This window comes from Dipodomys spectabilis, unplaced genomic scaffold (genome assembly GCF_019054845.1).
Source record: "Dipodomys spectabilis isolate Male_0828 unplaced genomic scaffold, ASM1905484v1 ptg000233l, whole genome shotgun sequence".
Lineage (NCBI taxonomy): Eukaryota > Metazoa > Chordata > Mammalia > Rodentia > Heteromyidae > Dipodomys > Dipodomys spectabilis.
The window spans coordinates 1,734,338-1,753,320 of NW_024870910.1; the positions used below are offsets into that span (position 1 = coordinate 1,734,338).

At 41.1% G+C, this 18,983-nt stretch overlaps 2 protein-coding genes across 8 annotated transcripts in view; one reads left to right on the forward strand and one right to left on the reverse strand.

The window, feature by feature from the left end:
- Positions 1-5,697, reverse strand: part of Lrrc28 (leucine rich repeat containing 28) — a 62,562-nt gene extending 56,865 nt beyond the window's left edge. Inside the window, exons 1-2 of one of the 4 annotated variants that reach the window (XM_042698568.1) lie at positions 5,601-5,697; positions 3,045-3,272 (exon numbers count right to left, since the gene is read on the reverse strand). In XM_042698568.1, the coding sequence (XP_042554502.1) occupies positions 3,045-3,224 (180 nt within the window). In that variant the 5' untranslated portion in view covers positions 3,225-3,272; positions 5,601-5,697. Of the gene's footprint in view, positions 1-3,044; positions 3,273-5,349; positions 5,431-5,600 lie in introns of those variants that run through there. The other 3 variants (XM_042698569.1, XM_042698570.1, XM_042698567.1) reach the window with 3 other exon arrangements.
- Positions 5,698-7,747: 2,050 nt separating this feature from the next.
- The window catches only part of Ttc23 (tetratricopeptide repeat domain 23), a 47,270-nt gene continuing 36,034 nt past the window's right edge, over positions 7,748-18,983 (forward strand). For all 4 annotated transcript variants that reach the window (XM_042698595.1, XM_042698596.1, XM_042698598.1 and 1 more), the window contains exons 1-5: positions 7,748-8,145; positions 14,330-14,529; positions 15,408-15,531; positions 16,683-16,833; positions 17,026-17,151. In XM_042698595.1, the coding sequence (XP_042554529.1) occupies positions 8,130-8,145; positions 14,330-14,529; positions 15,408-15,531; positions 16,683-16,833; positions 17,026-17,151 (617 nt within the window). In that variant the 5' untranslated portion in view covers positions 7,748-8,129. The remainder of the gene's footprint in view (positions 8,146-14,329; positions 14,530-15,407; positions 15,532-16,682; positions 16,834-17,025; positions 17,152-18,983) is intronic.

Below are 18,983 nucleotides of genomic sequence, written 5' to 3' on the forward strand. Positions count from 1 at the left end.
GGCAAAAATGAGCAGTGGGTTTTTTTAAAATCACTTGTCCAGTGCTTTTGTCATCTGTATTCTTACATTATTTACCTGTTCTGTTCCATGTACAACATCAGGGACGTTTTCTCCTCTGCCAATGGAAAAGAAAACACCTGTGTCTCACTCCCCAGCCCAATTCACAAAGGTGATTGAGCGCTCTCCAATTCCCTCTGATCTCAGCAGAAAATAATTTTTAATTTAAATTCTCCCTTGATGCAAAGATTAACTGCTTACTCAGAAGCCAAGCTCCCTTGTAACATTAAAATGTAGGTGCCTCTTCTGTTTTAATCCACTCATAAGTATAAATAAAGTGAGAGCTCTATAGCAAGTCACTCATTCCCAAGAAAACCAGCAGCCCCCATTAAAGATCCAACAGACTTGTGATTCAGCTTCCCGCTGGTGGACTTTCATTCTGCAATGAGGGAAATGAGGTGTAACAGGCTAAGCACATAGAATCCAGGTCTATTACCTCAGTCCTAACAAACCCCTTCCTGGTACTTCAGTCTTTTGTTTCTTCCATGGCTAATTCCCTCCCTCAGTGAGCTCCAGAGCTAAGACCAGATGGACAGTGACTATAATCCCAAGATGTGCTGCTGCTTCTGCTCACAAACACCCAGCTGGGAGCAATAAAAAATATGAAGGTAACAACCTTCATACCTTGGACAGCTGCATGCAGCAGAGAATGTTCTAGGGACAAGCAAATCTTTCTATCTGAGCTTAGCTACCAAATGCCCATTCAACAATAAATGCCTAGCAGCTCTACCACCTTTCTCCAGCCTAACTGCCACTGAAAGTGGTCCCCTGAAACCTGCGCTCTGCACAGATCAAGTGAGATCTAGAAACCAGTAAGAAAGAAAAAATGTAGTTGATGATATAGTCATCGCTGGTGCCCTGAAAAAGGCTGGGTTACTGATTTACAGTAAGCAATCAATGAATCCATGTTGAAGGGCTTCACGATTCTTATCCTCTAAGTCAGTCTTTAGCGTCATGTAGATGGGATCTATTTTAAAAGTCTTCCATAATCCTGCTCTACAAAATTAAATTATGTGCCCCAAAACATTAGAGGATAGGCCAAATAGGGACACATACATACTCAAGACAACTTCTGTCCATGAGCACTCTCAGTCTTTGCGCAACTCTACTTGACATCACTTATTTACTTGTTCTACAACTGCAAATACCTGTCACCTCTATCACATGATTGTGAATACCTAGCTTCCTATTTGTACTTCCCTTCATTACTGAGATGACAGGCATGTGCACCATGCCTAACCATGGTGCTTCCCCCATACCTTGGAATGACAGGCATGCAACACAGTGCTTAGCCACTGATTTGAATTAGGGTCTCTCCCACTCTTACACTTGGGATTGAGATCCCCTTATCACCAACTCCCAAAGAGCTAGGATTTCAGGCTGAAGCCACTATACCTGGCTCCAAAAAAAAAAAACTAATTTCTTTAAATAAAACTCATTTCATTGGGCTATGATTACTACTCACCATTTTTGGGGACATAAATAAGAAGTATGGAAATCAGTTATTTGCCTTGACAAAAATATTTCTTACACTACTTTTTCCCTAAAAGGACTAAAAAAAACTCTAGGTAAACATACAATTTCATATTATGCAATGATGATTTTGCAAAAAGGGCATATGTATAACTATACAGACTTTTCAAGCATAAGAACTGAAAAGTCTAACTTAAAAAAAAATCTAAATAAAGCCAGGCACCAGTGGCTCATCCCTGTAATCATAGCTACTCATCTGAGGATCTCAGTTCAAAGCAAGCACAGGCAGACAAGTTCATGAGATACTTATCTTCAATGAATCACAGAAAAAGCTGGAAGTGGTGCTGTAGCTCAAGTGGTAGAATGCTAACCTTGAGCAAAAGGAGCTTAGGGACAGTGCCCAGGCCCAGAGTTTAAGGCCTAGGACTAGAAAAAAGTAGATATAAATTGGCATTCAACATAATATATACACCAATATGCCAAACACTATAAAGATTTGTCCAGGTACAACAAAGATTAACTTTATAGTGCTCTCTGCTGTGACATGTATATAAAACCAACATGAGATACTTTTCAGATACTTGGGAAAGTCTGATACAGAAAAATGAATTTAAAAATGGAAGATTTTACAATGAAAACAACAAAATGTCCTAAATCATTAAAACAGTAAAAACTAGAAGTCAAGTACCACATTCACACCAGGCTAAGTGAGAACCAGAAAAAGCAAACTCATTTCAAATGCAGACAAAATTTTATAATAAGCACAAAAATCTCAACTAGGACATTCTCTTGAAAAAACATTTTAAAGTTTATCTTGTATGAAAAAAAATCTAGGTTACAATGAATACAATGTGCTTATTCTTAAACTATAAAAAGGTGAATCAACTGTTGCTTCTGTGGCAAAAATATGATACCCCAATTCAAAGTCATTTTGATTTTTGCAAAGCAATCATAAAGAAGGTTTTATTACCACCCAGAGGTTTCATGATGCTTGTCAGATGCCTCTCTATATACTGTCAACTTTAAATCATTTTCCTTTTAGTGTTAATGACTTAAAGTAATCCTTGTTAGAATTGTTCTTGTCTACTTATTTATATTTTTTGGTAGTACTAGGGTTTAAACTTAGTAGAGCCTTGCATTTGCTATTGGAGTCAGGCCACCAGCTCTTCTTGTTTACTTTTTAACTAGTCTGTTGGGAGCTATGACATTTCAAAATTCACCCATGAAGCTTAACAAAAAAAGCACAAGCTAGGATAGACACACAGGCTAAGTAGAGTGAGGAGAAATCTTTTAAGCAGTACACTGCAGAACACTTTGCTTTTCCTACACAACTCCTCATGTAACATCACCTAACTTCAAGAACTTGAATCACGCAGTGAGAGCCCTTTACAAATATTCCCTGTACATATATAACAAGAGAGTATACATGTTTTAGTCTGAATGTCTGGGGACAAGTACGATATCTGGGTCACAACTACATTTGTAAATTATTGTAAGGCAATGTAATACTGTACCAAGGTTGTAAGGGAGTTTCTTTTCATATAGAGTCTCTCCAAGTACTGCAGTCCTTCATCTTTCAACAACTCCAGTGGGAAATGGTGGAGATTCCTGTAATTTAAGAACAAGTTCTTGTGCTTTTCAAGCCTTGCCACAGAGATCGTCTTACAAAGTTCGGATGCCATGACGGTACACATCCCATGAGGCGAATTGCAGCACTACATCTTGTCAAAATTGGTCCATTTCTACAAAGACAACAATTATAATCATTATGAGACTTCCCACACACATTACTATACCATCATATTAGCACATAAACACAGACATTAGAAGGATAATGATACATCCACCCTGTGCCCTTTTGACAGATGAAATTGTCAGACATACTCAGGAAATTAAAATTAATAACAATCTAATAAAAATATTCAGATTGAGCAATATTTACCACTATAAGAAATAGGTCTAATAATGACAAGAAAGTAAAACAGTTTGGATGATGGGTAGGTGCCACTGTGAGGGGGGGAGGGCTAATGAAGAGGATGAATGGAGATGAATACATATGGTTGAGACAGTTTATCTGCATGTGTGAAAACAGAACAATGAAATCTGCTGAGATTGTTTTACAAGGGGGCAGTGGGAATGGGGAAAGTGATGAGGTTCAAATCCTAGTAGGGCCAAGAAAAGAGAAAAAGGAAAATGTACATACAATTACCCTCACTCCTATGTACATATCTTACTAAATACACACTAAATAAAACATTCAGAAAAAAAAAACAATTTAAGAAACAAACTCCTATCAAGCTTCAGAGTTCTTCACATCAGGCCAACCCATGTCACCAGCCTCCTCTCAAAACTGCCTGGCTTCTCACAAGGGCTTTTCTCGTCTTTGGAACTACCCAATTCTTCATAGCACCTGCTGTTGCCCTCCTAGCCTGGAAACTAAAATCTCCAGGTTTCAATATAAAAATCACTTTCCTATCTCAAACTAATGTACTCCTGGAGTTGTCTTTCTGAGTGACCCAGCTGTTGCAAATAAAGTAGAAATGCTGTTAATAATCAATAAAGCTCCTGGTTTTCCAGGAGGCCCTGCAGCCTTCCACAGGATTTCATAGGACTCTTCACAATTTGTAATCCACGTACTTATTGGTGTACTTGTAGAATCCTGAGGGCAGAGATCAGTTGCTTTCTTCCACCTTGCAAACCTTCACTTAGCATAGGATCTAAACCTGTCTTCAAATAGCTATAAGATAGATAAAACTAGAATGTGTGGAATAATGGTGGCACTTCATCTACTCACCTCAAGACCACTTACTGATTCTACAGGATTGGTAGCTGCCATAAGATAGCTAATCCTCACAACACTGCAACAGACATTAGTTAGCCTACTTTATGGATGAGAACAGAGTTTCTCAGAAGGTACCTTGCCAAAATTGCAATGAAGGTGGTCTGTGCACAACCGTACCATGCCACTTTTTATGTGTTATCATCATTTATATGTTGGACAAAGCTCACACAAATGGAAGCAAATGGACAGCCAAAATCCACATTCAAAGACATCAGACAGAATTCACTAAAACCTGATGGCTTTCCATCAGGTGCTTGGGTGCTTGGGCTGTAACTGGGTGCTTCGAAAACACTACATCCTTTTAAAATGCATCTTCCTAGGAAAGCAGATTGGGAGATGAAAACATATACAAATGAAACCAAAAAGCTGTCAATAATCAGCAATGCTCCCAGCTTTCTAAGAGGAAAGCCACTAGACCTTTTCACAGGCTCGTTTTCTTACTCCTTTCTCTTAACCACTTCCTGTCCATATCGCTAAAGAAAATGTTTAGTATTAACTGCATACAGTTGCACCTCCAACATGAGCTTTCTGACAAAGCACTACTCTTATTAAAACAAAGCAAATAGAAAAAAAAAAAATGCACCCATTCGATAATGTCTACCCATTTTAAGCAGGCGTATCATAAGAGTCCTTAAGATGGATTGAATCATACTGGATCTGATAGAACATCCATCCTACCTTTCAAACCCTGGAGATCAGAGGATTACAAACTGAGTATTTACAAACTATTTGTAAACCGGGCGCCGGGTGGCTCACGCCTGTCATCCTAGCTACTCTAGAGGCTGAGATCTGAGGACTGAGCTTCGAAGTCAGCCTATGCAGATCAACCTAGGCGACTTCAATTAACCACCCAACAGCCACAAGTGGAGCTGTGGCTCCAGGGGTCAGAGCACTACCTTGGGGGGCGGAAGGTGGGGGGTGGGGGTGAGGTGGACAGCATCCAGGCCCCGAGTTCAAGCCTCAGGACCGGCACCTACCAAACAAGCATTTGTAAAATGATTTCCCAGCTCTAGCAGAAGTCTTAGCCATCACTCGCCAGATCCTAGCTGAAGTCGTTACGACTGGGCAGCAGGGGGTCAGGGCCACGGTGACCCGAGGCCCGAACCCGCGGCGCCTCCGGCCGCGGCCCAGATGCTCGCGCGGCGCCCCAGTATGGCGCATCCCCTGCCGGGCCCCGGGCCAAGAGGAGGCGCGGAGGAGTCCGGACCCTCCGGACGGCAGCACTCACCCGGGTCCCAGGAGAACCGGCGCTGGGCGCGCAGGCGGCGCTGGAAGGCCGGCCGGGCCTGTGAGCGGGGCGGGACGGGGCGGGACGGGGCGGGGAGGTGGGGCGGGGCCGGGGGGCGGGACGGAACCTGCACTACCGGGAGTCCTGCCCGAGAGAACCTGTGGAGAGCAAAGCCTCGCGGTAATTCACCCCAGTTCTCGCGGTGAGACGAGAGGCCCGTGTGTCCCCAGCAAGCTGCCTGTTTATTGGCCGAGAGCGCTGTTTCCTCCGGATGGCCCCACCCACTGTTCCGATATTACTTCCGGCTCCGGCTGTGGACTTCCTGTGGACGGAGAGACCTTTGACTTAGAGATCTATGGCGGGTGGTTTAGGATGCGTCCGTCCCTGGGATCGATCTGTTACTGACTGTAGTTCACTGAGCGCCTTGACCTGTGCTGGGGTGATCTATTTGGGTCTCTGCAGCAATCCCCTAGCTCAGGTGTTAGCGCACCTGTCTGAAGGGATTCTGACCACCACCCCGTCTCCCCCCCTTAAGGCCGACAAGGTTAGCAAACGGGGCTCACACCCTGGATTTAGGGGCTCACAGCACCGATTGAACCCCGGCCACGTCCCGCAGGTGCCCCTGGCACTTGTGAGGCTCAGAACAGTTTCGTTAAGATATTGTGGTAGTTCCTAGCACGACTGGGTAGGTAGAAAATGTTTCCTCAAGAAGAAAATTGCATCAAAAGATAGAGCCAAGGAAGAGTTAAAAAAAATCTGCCAGGCACCGTGACTCATTCCTGTAATCCTGGCTACTCAGGAGGCTGAGATCTCGAGGCAAACCAGGCAAGAAAGTTCTTGAGACTCCTACCTCCAATTAACCACCAAAGAGCTGGAAGTGGAGCTGTGGCTCAAGTGGTAGAGCACCAACCTTGAGCAAAAAAAAACCTGAAGGGACAGTACCCAGGTCCTGTGTTTAAGCCTCAGACCCGGTGCACGTGGACGCCAAGCACATATGAACACCCTACCAAAAACAACAACAAAAATTACATACATTAATTTGCTAAGACTTCATTATCAAGCAACCTTAACTTTAAAATGAAGCAGTTATATTTTGGCTTACTCTTTGGAATAATCTAGAGAAAAAAATGAAATAGCCTAGAATACACAATCATAAAATGCAGGCTATGACATAATAAGAATATATAAAATATTGTGGTTACTTATTAAAGCTAGTCTTCAGGAGTTACTGAAGTATATGGCAAAGATTTGTCCTGTGATTTTAAGACTTTTTATAGAATTTCTTAGTACCTCAGAATTTTTCCCCCTGGGTTTAAAATAAGGGAACCTGTTTGTGCACAAAGGAAAAAAATAGGGTATTTAGGATCAACCCAAATGAGATTTGCTGCTAGTACTGGAAGTCACAAATAGGCTAGCAATAAATAAATTATTGTAGCTTCTTAGTTTCCATCTTTTAAAAAAAATAGAAATTGGCATTTTTTCATATATTAAACTCTGATACTTGATCATGAAAAACATATTAAAATATGACCACAAAATAACATATTAATTTTTTTCTGGTCCTGGGGCTTGAATTCAGGAACTGGTCACTGTTCCTGAGCCTCTTGGTGCCCATGGCTAGCATTCTTACTACTTGAGCCACAGCACCACTTCTGGCTTTTTCTGAGTAGTTTGTTGGAGATAAGCGGCTTATGGACTTTCCTGCCTGGGCTGGCTTCGAACTGCAATCCTTAGATGTCAGCCTCCTGCAGAGTGAGACACCACACCGGTGCCCAGCCTAAAATAACTTTTAACCCTTGCCAAGTTGGCACAAAAGTTGCCAGGTAATTATATATGATCATACATATCACCACCTTTAATATCACTATTAAAGTTTTATTAAGTTTTAGAGGGTCAATTTACATATTTTTGCTTCACTTAGAAGAGGGAATTCTCTCATTTAAATTAGTTTTACTGACGTTGACTGACTTTGCAAATCAACAGGCAGTGCATATCACTTTAAGTAAATTCCAAGGAAAAGACAACCCCATTTAAAATTCCCACCTCTAGCTCCCAAGGATTGGGTTACAAAGTTTGACAAAATCCTGTTTCTGCACTTGCGATTGGTGGATGGGATGCTCCATCATTCAGTCTGTCTGGAGTTTTGTGAGGTACCCTCAGCACTCTACAGGAAGATTGTTCTGAAAGCTACTGTACCTTAGACAAATTTATGGTTATCAATCTATACGAAGAATCACCATACAGATACAGCAGGAACCAAACTGGTACACTCGACTGTCAGGACCACTGTGATTCGCTCGGAAAAGGAATGGCGATGTTCTCAACCAGACTGGGTGAACTGACAAAGGATTCTACCACATTGTTGGACATTTGAGAGACTTTTTTCTGGTGTTCGTTAGTTGGCAAGGAGTGCCAAAAGGAAATCCAGAGAAAACACAGGCACAATTTAAGGATAGCAGGAGGAAGAGTTTTCAAGAAGGCATTTTGCTTTTCTCTTTTGAAGTTGGATACCTTTTCCCCAGATTATCAATGGAGTTTTTGAAAGGTAACGTAAACAAGTTAGGATTCATTATAGATTATTCTCTGTTGTAAGAAGCTATGTTTTGTGGTTTTGTTGCTTAAATGTGTGTTTATATACTTAATAATACTGTAATCTTTAAATGGAATGAGTTTTTTGTAGATTATTATACTTGGCATAATAGGTAGTCCATCTGTTATATGAGAAATGGAACATAGCAGTACATACCTGTAATTCTAGCTACCGAGGGGGCAGATGCAGGAGATTTCAGAAAGTCTTCAAGGCAAGACTGGACAAAGTTAGCAGGACCCTATCTCAACAGCAAAATAACACCAAAATGTCTCGAGTCATAGCTCAAGTGACAGAACACTTGGTGAGAATCTGGGTTCAATTCCCATATAGAGAAGAAAAGATAACAGTAGAAATGGCTTTGGGCATTTTATCCAAACACCTATAAATAACATAAACCTTGTTGCATTTCTTTGCATTTTTCAAAAACACTGAGTTTTTTTTTTTTAGTTTAGCACTGCAGTATTAGGTAGGTATGGTGGTGTTGGTGGTGTTGGTAATAATTAGAACACACATGGAAAAAAAAACCAAAACATTTGTCTTTGTGAGTTTGGCTTACTTCATTTAACAATATGCAGTTTATTGCAAATTCTTCTTTGTGGATGAATGAGAATACTCCATCGTGGATAGCTACCTTATTTCCTTAATCCAGTCATTCATTGATGGATATCTAGACTGATCTAGTAAGGTGGCTACTGGGAATAGTGCAGCAATAAACATGGGTGTGCAGGTGTCTTTGTAACCTGTTGGGAGCCGACAGTAAAGCTCCAAGGTCATCTTGATCCTTGTGCTCACTTGAAGGCACGTACAAGGAACTGGCTTTCATGAAAAGCACCTGGTGCCCGGGTTTGCTTTGCTATGTCTGTAGAGTTTGTTTTACTTTCTATCAGTTGACCTTGTCTTGTTTCAATCTGTACCTTGTTTTTATTAAAATTTTCCTTGCTTTTCTGCACTATGGTGACCTTAGGTTACCTCTTGACTTCTAATAGTATATAATAAGGAGAGTTAAAAATAAATGGTGCTATAGTCTTGAGCTGCAGACCTCCCGACCCCATCCTTTGTCTTATGTCTTTATTTTTCCATCCTCGCCCCCTAATTCAGGATTCCCTTTCGTTGCCAGCAGGCTCCGGCAGTAACCCACCAGTGGTTCTTAATTAGGTAGAGAGAGAAGGAGGAATCTCTAGGTATGGAAAACAGGAGACAAGTTCTCCTGCCACCATTGGCTGACGTTGTACATGGCCAGGCTCATCAGATAATATCCTTTTTAGCTCTTTTTGGTAGCCCAGCCCTCTTGATGAGAAAGTAAAGGAAATATGGTATCATTGAACTGACTTGTTCCACTTCTCAGCAATGGTAGTAAAATGCCTATTCACCATTTCTGATCTTTCACTAATTCTGCTATGAGACCTGTTGGTGTGCAGTTAAGCCTTCATAGGCATGGGTTTCTAGGGAATGGGCCTTTCCACCACTCCGTATCCCTAAACTATGCAGACCTGCAACTTGAAGAAGTTAATATTTTCTTTATATAAAGCCCACCCACCCCGGTACTACCTACCCCAGACCTGACTACCTTCAACTATTCACAGGGTTTTCCCTGCAGATTGTTGACATTTCATTTGAGGGCAAAGTCAAGAAACATTCTTTTTATAAAGACTCTTTTTTTTTAACAATAAAATTACCCTTAAAGGTAAGAATAACTGTCAGTGTTTCTCCAACTGGATTTTTCTATCAAAATGTATAAATAGTATTTTTAGTGAATGGACAATTTATATGTTTCTAAGAGCAAAGAACTCCAGTGGGAATGAGATGGTGGTAATATCCGAGAGCAGAGATTTCATGTGGAGGACTTGAAGGTTACCTTTGTGGCTGTTAATTCCTCGGGACTGGGGAACCTTCTGTGTGGATATCTGTAACATCATTTGTATTGGTGGACCATACAAATTTATCAAACAGGCAGAGAAAGCCCATTCCATTCATATCCCTTCTGGCTCCAGTGTTGAAGCCCTGTAAGGAAACACCTGCTAGTATTGCAGCCCAGCCTGCTGGTATTATAACTTTACTGCTGGCTGCTGCCGCTGTCACTCTCACATTCTTGTCTGACAAATTCCAGAAATGAAGCGTCTGCATTGAAGGCCACTCTGCTCCTGTGTTCCAGTGGCTGGGTGTAGGCACTTTTTATATCCTGAGCTGTGCTCGGATTGGTCGGCCCTATGCAAATAGGACACAGGACAACCAACCAATCAGTTCAGACTTGTGATGTCATAGTTTGAGTGTGACTTTCCCCCTATTATAATTAGATGCTTGGAAGGTGACATTTTATTGGTTGAGCCTTGTGACATTCTGATTGGTTACTAATTCCAAATCAGCTATGTTCTATGGGTGGGAAGGTATTCAGAACTCGAGGAACCAGAAGGAACTAGAGAAGGGTGCTGGCAAGATGCTTTGTTTCCTGATGGTACTTTTTTTGAAACAGTTTTTAATCTTTTCCCATCTGGTCTCCATTGGCCAAGCCAAGATACTCTCAAGGAACCCTGAGCCCTAATTAGTCTACCCTTTCACAAGTTTTTATGTGAACATGAGTTTTCAGCTCTCCAAGATATCCGCTCCGAGTCCTAGGAGTGGAAGTGGTAAGTCATACAGTATCCTGCATTTAACATTTGAAGACTATCAAATATTTTCCAAGACAAGCAAAACCACCAGTGTTTTATGATAGTCCCAGTTTCTCTACATTCTCATCTACATTTCTATGGTCTGTCTTATTATTATTATTATTATTATTATTATTATTGTCATTCTGGTAGATGTGAGGTAGTATCTTGTTGCAATTTTGATTTGCATTTTGTTAGTGACTAATGATATTAAGCATCTTTTGGCCACACAGATATCTTTGTAAAATGTCTTTTCAAATATTTTCCCTACTTTTAATTGGGTTTTTGTCATCTTATTATCGAGTTGTAAACATTCTTTATGTATTCTGGATAGGAGTACTTTATCAGATACGTGACTTGCACATATTTTATTCTATTCTGTGGGTTGTCATTTAACTTTAGTATTGATAAACTTTGAAGGAACATATTTCTTTTTAATGAAATTCAGTTAATACACCTTTTTCTTTTATTTTTTATCCCTTAGTTCAGTACTTGGGAAATCTTCTCCTAACCCAGGCTCGTGAAGATTTTCTCTGACGTATGCTAGTTCAGCCCTCACTTTTATGTCTTTAATTACTTTACATCTCCATTTGGAGTTAAATTTTATATATGGTTTGAGGTAGAGGTCCAGCTTTTTTTATTTGAATGTGAAAGGCCCATTTGAGGACTATTTTCTTAGAAGGCTAGTCTTCCTCCATTGAATTATCTTGGCACCTTGTCCAAAGCATAAGTGATATAAAATGCCTTGGATTTTTATCCCCAACACTGGAAAAAATGGGAAAAAATATTGGCTGTATATGTAAGGGTTTTTTTCTTGGAGTCTCACCTCTTTCCTGTTGTTCTATATGTTTATTTCCATAGTTGTGTCTGAGACCAGCACTGCACTATTTTGTTGTCCTTTTGCTCTGTGGACTAATAAATATACACTACTAATAAATATATACTATCAAATTTATATTCGAGAAATAAAAATATGCATAGATTGAAGGCACGCAAGATGATATTTTGATGTAAGTGTACTTTATGTAATGATTCCCACGATCTGGCTCAGATAATCACCTGACATGATTACCATTGATTACCTGATGAGAACACTTAAGATGTCTTCTATTCCAAAGCCAATCACCACAAAGTTTCACTCTTAGTTTTTATAATTTCTAACACTGGGAAGTTTGAGTTCACCAACTTTCTTTTTCCTTTTTTTAATATGTTCTATTTTGAGTCCTTTGCATTTTCTATATAAACTTACGGCTCAGTTTGTCAATTTCTACCTTCCTCCCCTCTCCCCTGAAAAAGCAGTTAGGAGTTGGATAAGGATTGTATTATGCTTATAGATAATTTGAGAAATATTGTTATCTTAGTCGTTTTGAGGCTTCAAATTCATGAACAGAAGATGTCTCTTCATGTATTGTTTCACTTCTTTGATTTTCAGCATTTATGTCATATATTTCTTTCATTATATTTATGCCTAAGTATTTTACTGTTTTGATGCCATTATGAATGGAAATATTTTCTTAATTTTATTTTCAGGTTATATGTTTTTAGTGTATAGATACATAAAATTCCAAGCCAGATATGTCAAGTCATGTCTATAATTCTAGCACTCAAGAGTCTGAGAAAGGAGGATTATGAGTGTGATGTTGACCTGTGGTATACAGCAAAGCCTTAACTTGGAAAAGAAGGGAAGAGATTTTTGTTGACTTATTCTGTATCCTATAACCCTCCTGAACTTGTTTAGTAGCTCTAGAAGGAACTTCATTTATTCACTTTTCCTGGATTCCACCTACACGATCATGTCATCTGATGATGAAGTTTTCTTTCTTCCTTTCTGTTCTGCATGCCTTTCTTTCTTTTTCTTCCTCTGTTATCCTGGCTAGAATATTCTTTATGCTCTTGAATATAGTTTGGTGGGAGAAACTATCCTTGCCTTATTTCCTATCCAGAGACAAGGGCATTCATATGTTCACAACTTAGTATGGATGTTAGCTTTAGGTCTTCTCATGAGATTTTCATCAAGTTGGGAAAGTTTTTCTCATCAGTAGGCATTTGAGTGTCTCAGATGTTGTTTCTATACATATCGTGATGAACACATGTTCATTAATCCAGTAGACCCTTGGTATCTGAAGGTAAATGGTTCCAAAGATTAATCCAGTAGACCCTTGGTATCTGAAGGTAAATGGTTCCAAAGAGACTAAATGCTTTTAACAACACCTCTTAGACCTGCAAGACTCAAACCCCGTATTCTTCCTCTTCCTCTGATCTGGGGCCTATCATGTGTTTCAGCATTCTACTAGATAGGTCTGACAGAAGGAACATTAATTGATTGGATAAGTCTGACTGGCAGTTGTGGGTGCAAATTAAGAGAGGCCTGGGAAGCCAACCCAGGGCAGGCAGGAAGAGGATGATGTAGGGAGCCACCCACACTGATTTCTAATGAGATTTTAAACTCTAGCTATGCCTGTTACAAAAACAAAGGAAAGTGGTGGATGATAGGCATGTACCTCAAAGTAAATGAACTGAAGAGTAGGCTTTTGTGCTGCAGGATGCAACACACATTGATTATTTTTATATCACAAAATTCTTTTTATGAATACATTAACATATGTGTGTTTGTTATATCCTTTGATCATCATCCCTCAGTACTCCCTCTTTCTCCCTATGCTGCTGATCCCTTCCTACAGTCTGCCTTGATTTTGCTTTTTTTAAAAGCTTGTCTCAATCAATAGAATTATGCATAATTTAAAGAGGAAAAAGTTATTATCTTTAGAAAGATGTTATTCTGAAGTAGTGGAGGCATAACTGAGCTATAGAGTGCCTTCCTAGTTTGCTGTTGTGTGTGTGTGTGTGTGTGTGTGTGTGCGCACGCACGTGCACACGTGCGTGGTGATTTTTACTCCATACATCACTCCAACTATTCCATTTAGCCAGAAGTAAAGGGTTAACATTTATTTTCTGACTCTAGATTAGTTGAGGAATTCCCATAGGAATTCATTAGGCTTACTTGGGCTCAGCAAATATAAGTGAGAGATAGATAGATAGATAGATAGATAGATAGATAGATAGATAGATAGATAGATAGATAGATAGATGTTCATTCTTTTAACCAAGACTGTTTGGTTTAGCTAAAACTGAAAATAAGCCAAAACTCTTTTAAAGAAGTCATAGGTACAGCATTAAAATTTTCCTAGATTCTAACCTCAATTCTAAAGGAAAAAAAAGTGAATCCTGAAAAGTAGCAGTTGAAACATTTATTTATTGCCAATTCTGGGGCTTGAACTCAGAGAGCCTGGGCACTGTCCCTGAGCTTCTTTTGCTCAAGGCTAGTGCTCTACCACTTGAGCCACAGCGCCCCTTCTGGCTTTTTCTGTTTATGCAGTACTGAGCTATTGAACTCAGGACTTCATGCATGCTAGGTAAGCACTCTACCATTAAGCCACATTCCCAGCCCCAGAAACAATCTTTTAACACCTTTCCCTTCTGTGTTTAACAATCAGAGGACAATGCAAGTGAGAAGATGCAGGAATCGCAAGACACCCACGTTTCCAGCCATCTAGATGAAGTAGTGGCTGCTGTCAGCATCACCTCTAGAAAGAAGTCTCCTAACAAGCTGCCCCAGACCGCGCTATTCCAGCCTCCCAGAGAGAAGCTCCACCTGTGTGAGGAGAGGGTGAGGTCCTACTTCAGCAATCACCAGGTAAGGAGTCTTCCCCTTGTAGACCTGTGCCCTGGGAGACAGGCTCTCAGGTACAGCCAAGAGAAGGATGGTTTTGAGGTTACACTCCTAATCTCAGGAGTGACATAGGAAGAAACATGTGTGTGAAAGAACTTACTATAACCCAAATAAGTGTGGCCCAACCAAGCCATGCCCAGCAGTGGACACACCCACAGTAAGTACAAGTGAGCTGAGGACTAAGGAGGAAAAGGACCAGCATGGAGGAGCTGAGGGAAGGGTCCTCGAGAGAGGGAAGGGTACATGTAATTATAATCTACAAGGTAGGTATGCAGGAGGTGCTATGCTTGAAGTGAAAGAGGGAGCTGTGGGTTAAAATGAAATGTAGTCCGCAAAATGATCAGTTCATTGAGGCCTTGCATGTGAAGTATCCGAGGGCTCTTGAAACTTTCACGTGGTGAAAAGTAGATGTTTTTTAAATATCCACTTTTTTTGCAAGTTTTTATTTTAAAATAGTTTCAGACTTACAGGAAACTTATTCACCAGTTGGCAACATTTATTTTTATTGTGTGTGTGTGTGTGTGATAGTGCTGGGGCTTGAACTCAGGACCTAGCTTTTTTACTCAAGGCTGGCACTCTACCACTTGAGCCACAGCTCCACTTCTAACTCTTTGCTGGTTCACTGGTTCATGGACTTCCCTGCTTGGGCTGTCTTTAAACTGGGATCCTCAGATCTCAGCCTTCTGAGTAGCTAGGATTCCAAGCGTGAGCCACAATCACCTAGCTAGGACCCCGCATTTAAGAGAATGGACAGATATACAGTTAGATTTTGTTTCATGCTTTGTGATTCTTAAATGTTTTGGCTGTGGGATCGTAGGTAACTTCACTTTCTCCTCTGACAGTACAAACAGGCGATCCAGGAGCTTGTACGTTGCCTCGCATTGACCAGAATTTGCTATGGTGACTCACATTGGAAACTAGCAGACGCACACGTTAATCTGGCTGAGGGTTACCTCCAGCTGAAAGGTGAGCTCATCTCAGATCCTGCAAGATCAGTGGGTTGGCTTCTGTTGTTCACCCCCCAAGTTTGCTTCACACTCAGCTAGAAGGGTCAGGATGTAGGATAGTCTTCTTTCCAAATGGTGATAAGCCAGCAAGATACATCACAGAGGAGAGGGAGAAGGAAGAAAGATTGTAACCGTCTAAGTGTTTGTTTATTATCTTTTTTATTTTTTTTTTTGCCGGTCCTGGGGCTTGAACTCAGGGCCTGGGCTCTGTCCCTGAGCTTCTTTTGCTCAAGGCTAGCACTGTACCACTTGAATCATAGTGCCACTTCTGGCTTTTTCTGTTTATGTGGTACTGAGGAATGGAACCATGGATTCATGCATGCTAGGCAAGCACTCTACCACTAAGCCATGTTCCCAGCCCTGTTTATTATCTTAAAATTAAGATCCTTAGGAGATAGTTCATCTGTGAGCTTATGAAAGGTATTATAAAAGAACCCAAGACAAGGGAGAGCAGCTTAGAATAGAATATCATTCTTGATGAAGAAGAGTTGTTTGACTATAAGTAACAAACAGTCAAGTAAAAAGACTAACACAAGTTAGAAGAACTAAAAACACGTTGGCTCATATTTAAATGTCCAAGGGTTAAACTTGCTTATTCCTTAGCTATGGCTAATATTTGAACAATATGACCAGGTTTCAGTTTCTCGCTTTTCTCATCACTTGGATCTGTTTTCTTGGCTCCATCCTTAGTCAGGCTTTGTACACCTGGCAGCAACAGTGATGCCAGCCGCTCCAGAAATTCCCAGGAGACAAAGAATGCCCTGCTAAACATCCCAGAATTTCAGTACATTCTAAGTAGGCTAACTTGGGTCTAATCCAAATCACCTGGATTAGATGTGCAGTGGGCAAGGATCCCCTGTTTTCCTCAAGAGAAACAAGAAGAGAGATGGTTTCAGGAGGGAGAAAACAGTATCATTTCCTCTCTGGCTAGGCAAACTGGGATGACTGCATTTTGTTGGTTGGTACAATCATGATGCTCTTTCCTGCTGCCCAGATATATCGTGTGTCACTGGATCATACGTGGGGAGCTTGTCAGATTCCCTGGCCATGAAGAAGATGTTTCTGTCATGCTGAGGTTGGAGAGAAACTGAGACTTCTCTTTCTTTGTAGGATTCTCACTGCAAGCAAAACAACATGCAGAAAAAGCCAAGGAAATCCTGGTCAGCTCCATTGTGTCTCCCTATAAAGACAACACGGACATTTTCAAGTGTTCTATAGAGCTCTTCTGCACCCTGGGGAAAGCCTTACTCTCTCTTCAAAAGTATCCTTTGCCTCTAATCTGCACTATTAGATATACTGCTCACATAATACTTAATATCTAATCCGTAAGGCCAACTAAAAAGTTGCTAGATGACTTGGAGAATGATAGGCAGTGTAAGAGCCAGATGAATTCCATAATCTCCAAGTCCTAGAAATCTAGAACCGAGTGAAAAGTTTCCTGAACACAATCCAGATATAAGGAAGCCTCAGAGAATCTGACAAAAGCAGACAATATTTCCAAGGAGCTCCTCCAGTGTGGAAAGATTATAAAGGAAGAGTGGACAGAAATCCAAGCACGGATCAAATTTTCATTTGCACAGTAAGTTTCAAGATAAGAACTTGGTGTGTGTGGTGACTGACTGAGGGTTCTTAGCCAGGGGAATCTGTCTTCAGATAGATGGTTCGTCTTCATGGGGCACTGTCCACAGTTTCTAGTCCAGGAAGGAGAGGAACACAGTTATATCAAAGCAGCCCCAGCACCAAGATGAACCCCAGTGGCAAAGGTTGTCCAGAGCACTCCTATCCAACCTGGGCCCTTTATTTACATTATCCCCTCGACTTTTCTTTTCTACCTGATCTCCCTCCCACCTGCCTTCCCATCATCCTGTCCTTTGTCTTCTCCTTCCTCCCCCCGCTTCACTGCTCCTGTAGAAGATGGAGCTTGAGTAGATAGATTTTTCTGATGAGGGCCACAAAGAAAAGTCACATCCTGGTCTACGATAAGAAGATTGGCCTTTCTTCTTCATTTGCCACACAGACCGGGCTGAGGGTGACAGCACGTTTCATCATCAGGTGACACCCCGAGGAGGCAACTAGGCCCTGTGACCTGGTCATGACACCTGTCACCCCGTTGCTCCTGGGGGCTGATTCCACTGATCTGCCTGCTCCCTACTCCTGAAGCTGCTCCCCACTCCTGAAGCTGCTCCCCCTTATAGGAGGACTGTCCTCCAGCCAAGGGCACAGAAGTAGCTGTGCTCCCCTCTGGGACCTCTCCACAGGCTCCTAAGGGAAAGCAACGAGTACCCAGTAGTTTCTACCCTTATCCCATCCAGAGGCCGGTCCTTCCCTGATTCTCCCGAACACTGGGTGGCAGAGTGAGCTCCTTTGAAGGAAAGAAAGTAGGGGAAAGAGGGTGGAGAAAATCTCGTTCTGGAAGAGACCGAGAATCCCAGATGACCTCACTTGGTTGTCCTTAGCCAAGCCAGAAGAATCCAGTTTACCTTTGTTAACACACTTTGCCTCCCTCCTGGTACCACCTTGTCCTGTTTTATAAATCACTATGTGTTTTGTACCATAAGAAAGTACAGAGATGAAGAAGACATTTAATATATATTTACATTTATAAATATATAATATATAAATGTATAATATATAGGTACATAATTATGCATAATTGTATTTATATATTACATATATTATATTTATATATTATGTATAACTATTATAATTGTATATATATCCCAGCTACTTGGGAAGTAGAGTCAGGGGGTTTGTGAGTCCACAGACAACCTAGGTAAAATTACTGAGACACTTATCTCAAAAATGAATACACTCCACTTATGGGACACACACTTATGGTACATTATTTGCAATAGCCAGGAATTCAAACCAGCTCAAAGGTTCATCCAAAGCAGAATAGATAAGATTGTGATCCATACATGAAAAGAAAATGGTCAAACCACTCCTTGCTTAAAATCCTTGGGTTGGTGGGTACTTCTCACAAACCGTGTGTTCAATGAAAGAAACCAGACCCCAAAGAATCCAGGGATTGGTTCCACTTTTATGACTGGGAGAGCAAGAGGGTTGTTGATGATCTGGAGAGTCACACACCTTCCCCATCCAGATCTTCTTCCTGCTCAGAACTAGGCAGGAAACACACAGATCAGAGGCCCATGATCTGGTATTTGTTGCATCTGGTAGAGACTTGACAAATGCCTTCATTCTTCATGTTCAGCAGTGTCGCTACAAAACAGGGATCTGGCTTTCCAAACAAGCAGTACTGAATCTCGCCTGCAGATGGCAGCCCTTGAACATGTCTGTACTGAAAACCCAGCTGGCGTTGAAGTCCATCTTGGGAGCTTGTTGTACAAAGTTACTTTTGTGTCTCACAAAGTTGTTTCAGACATTGCCAGTTCTTTTTTTTTTTTTTTC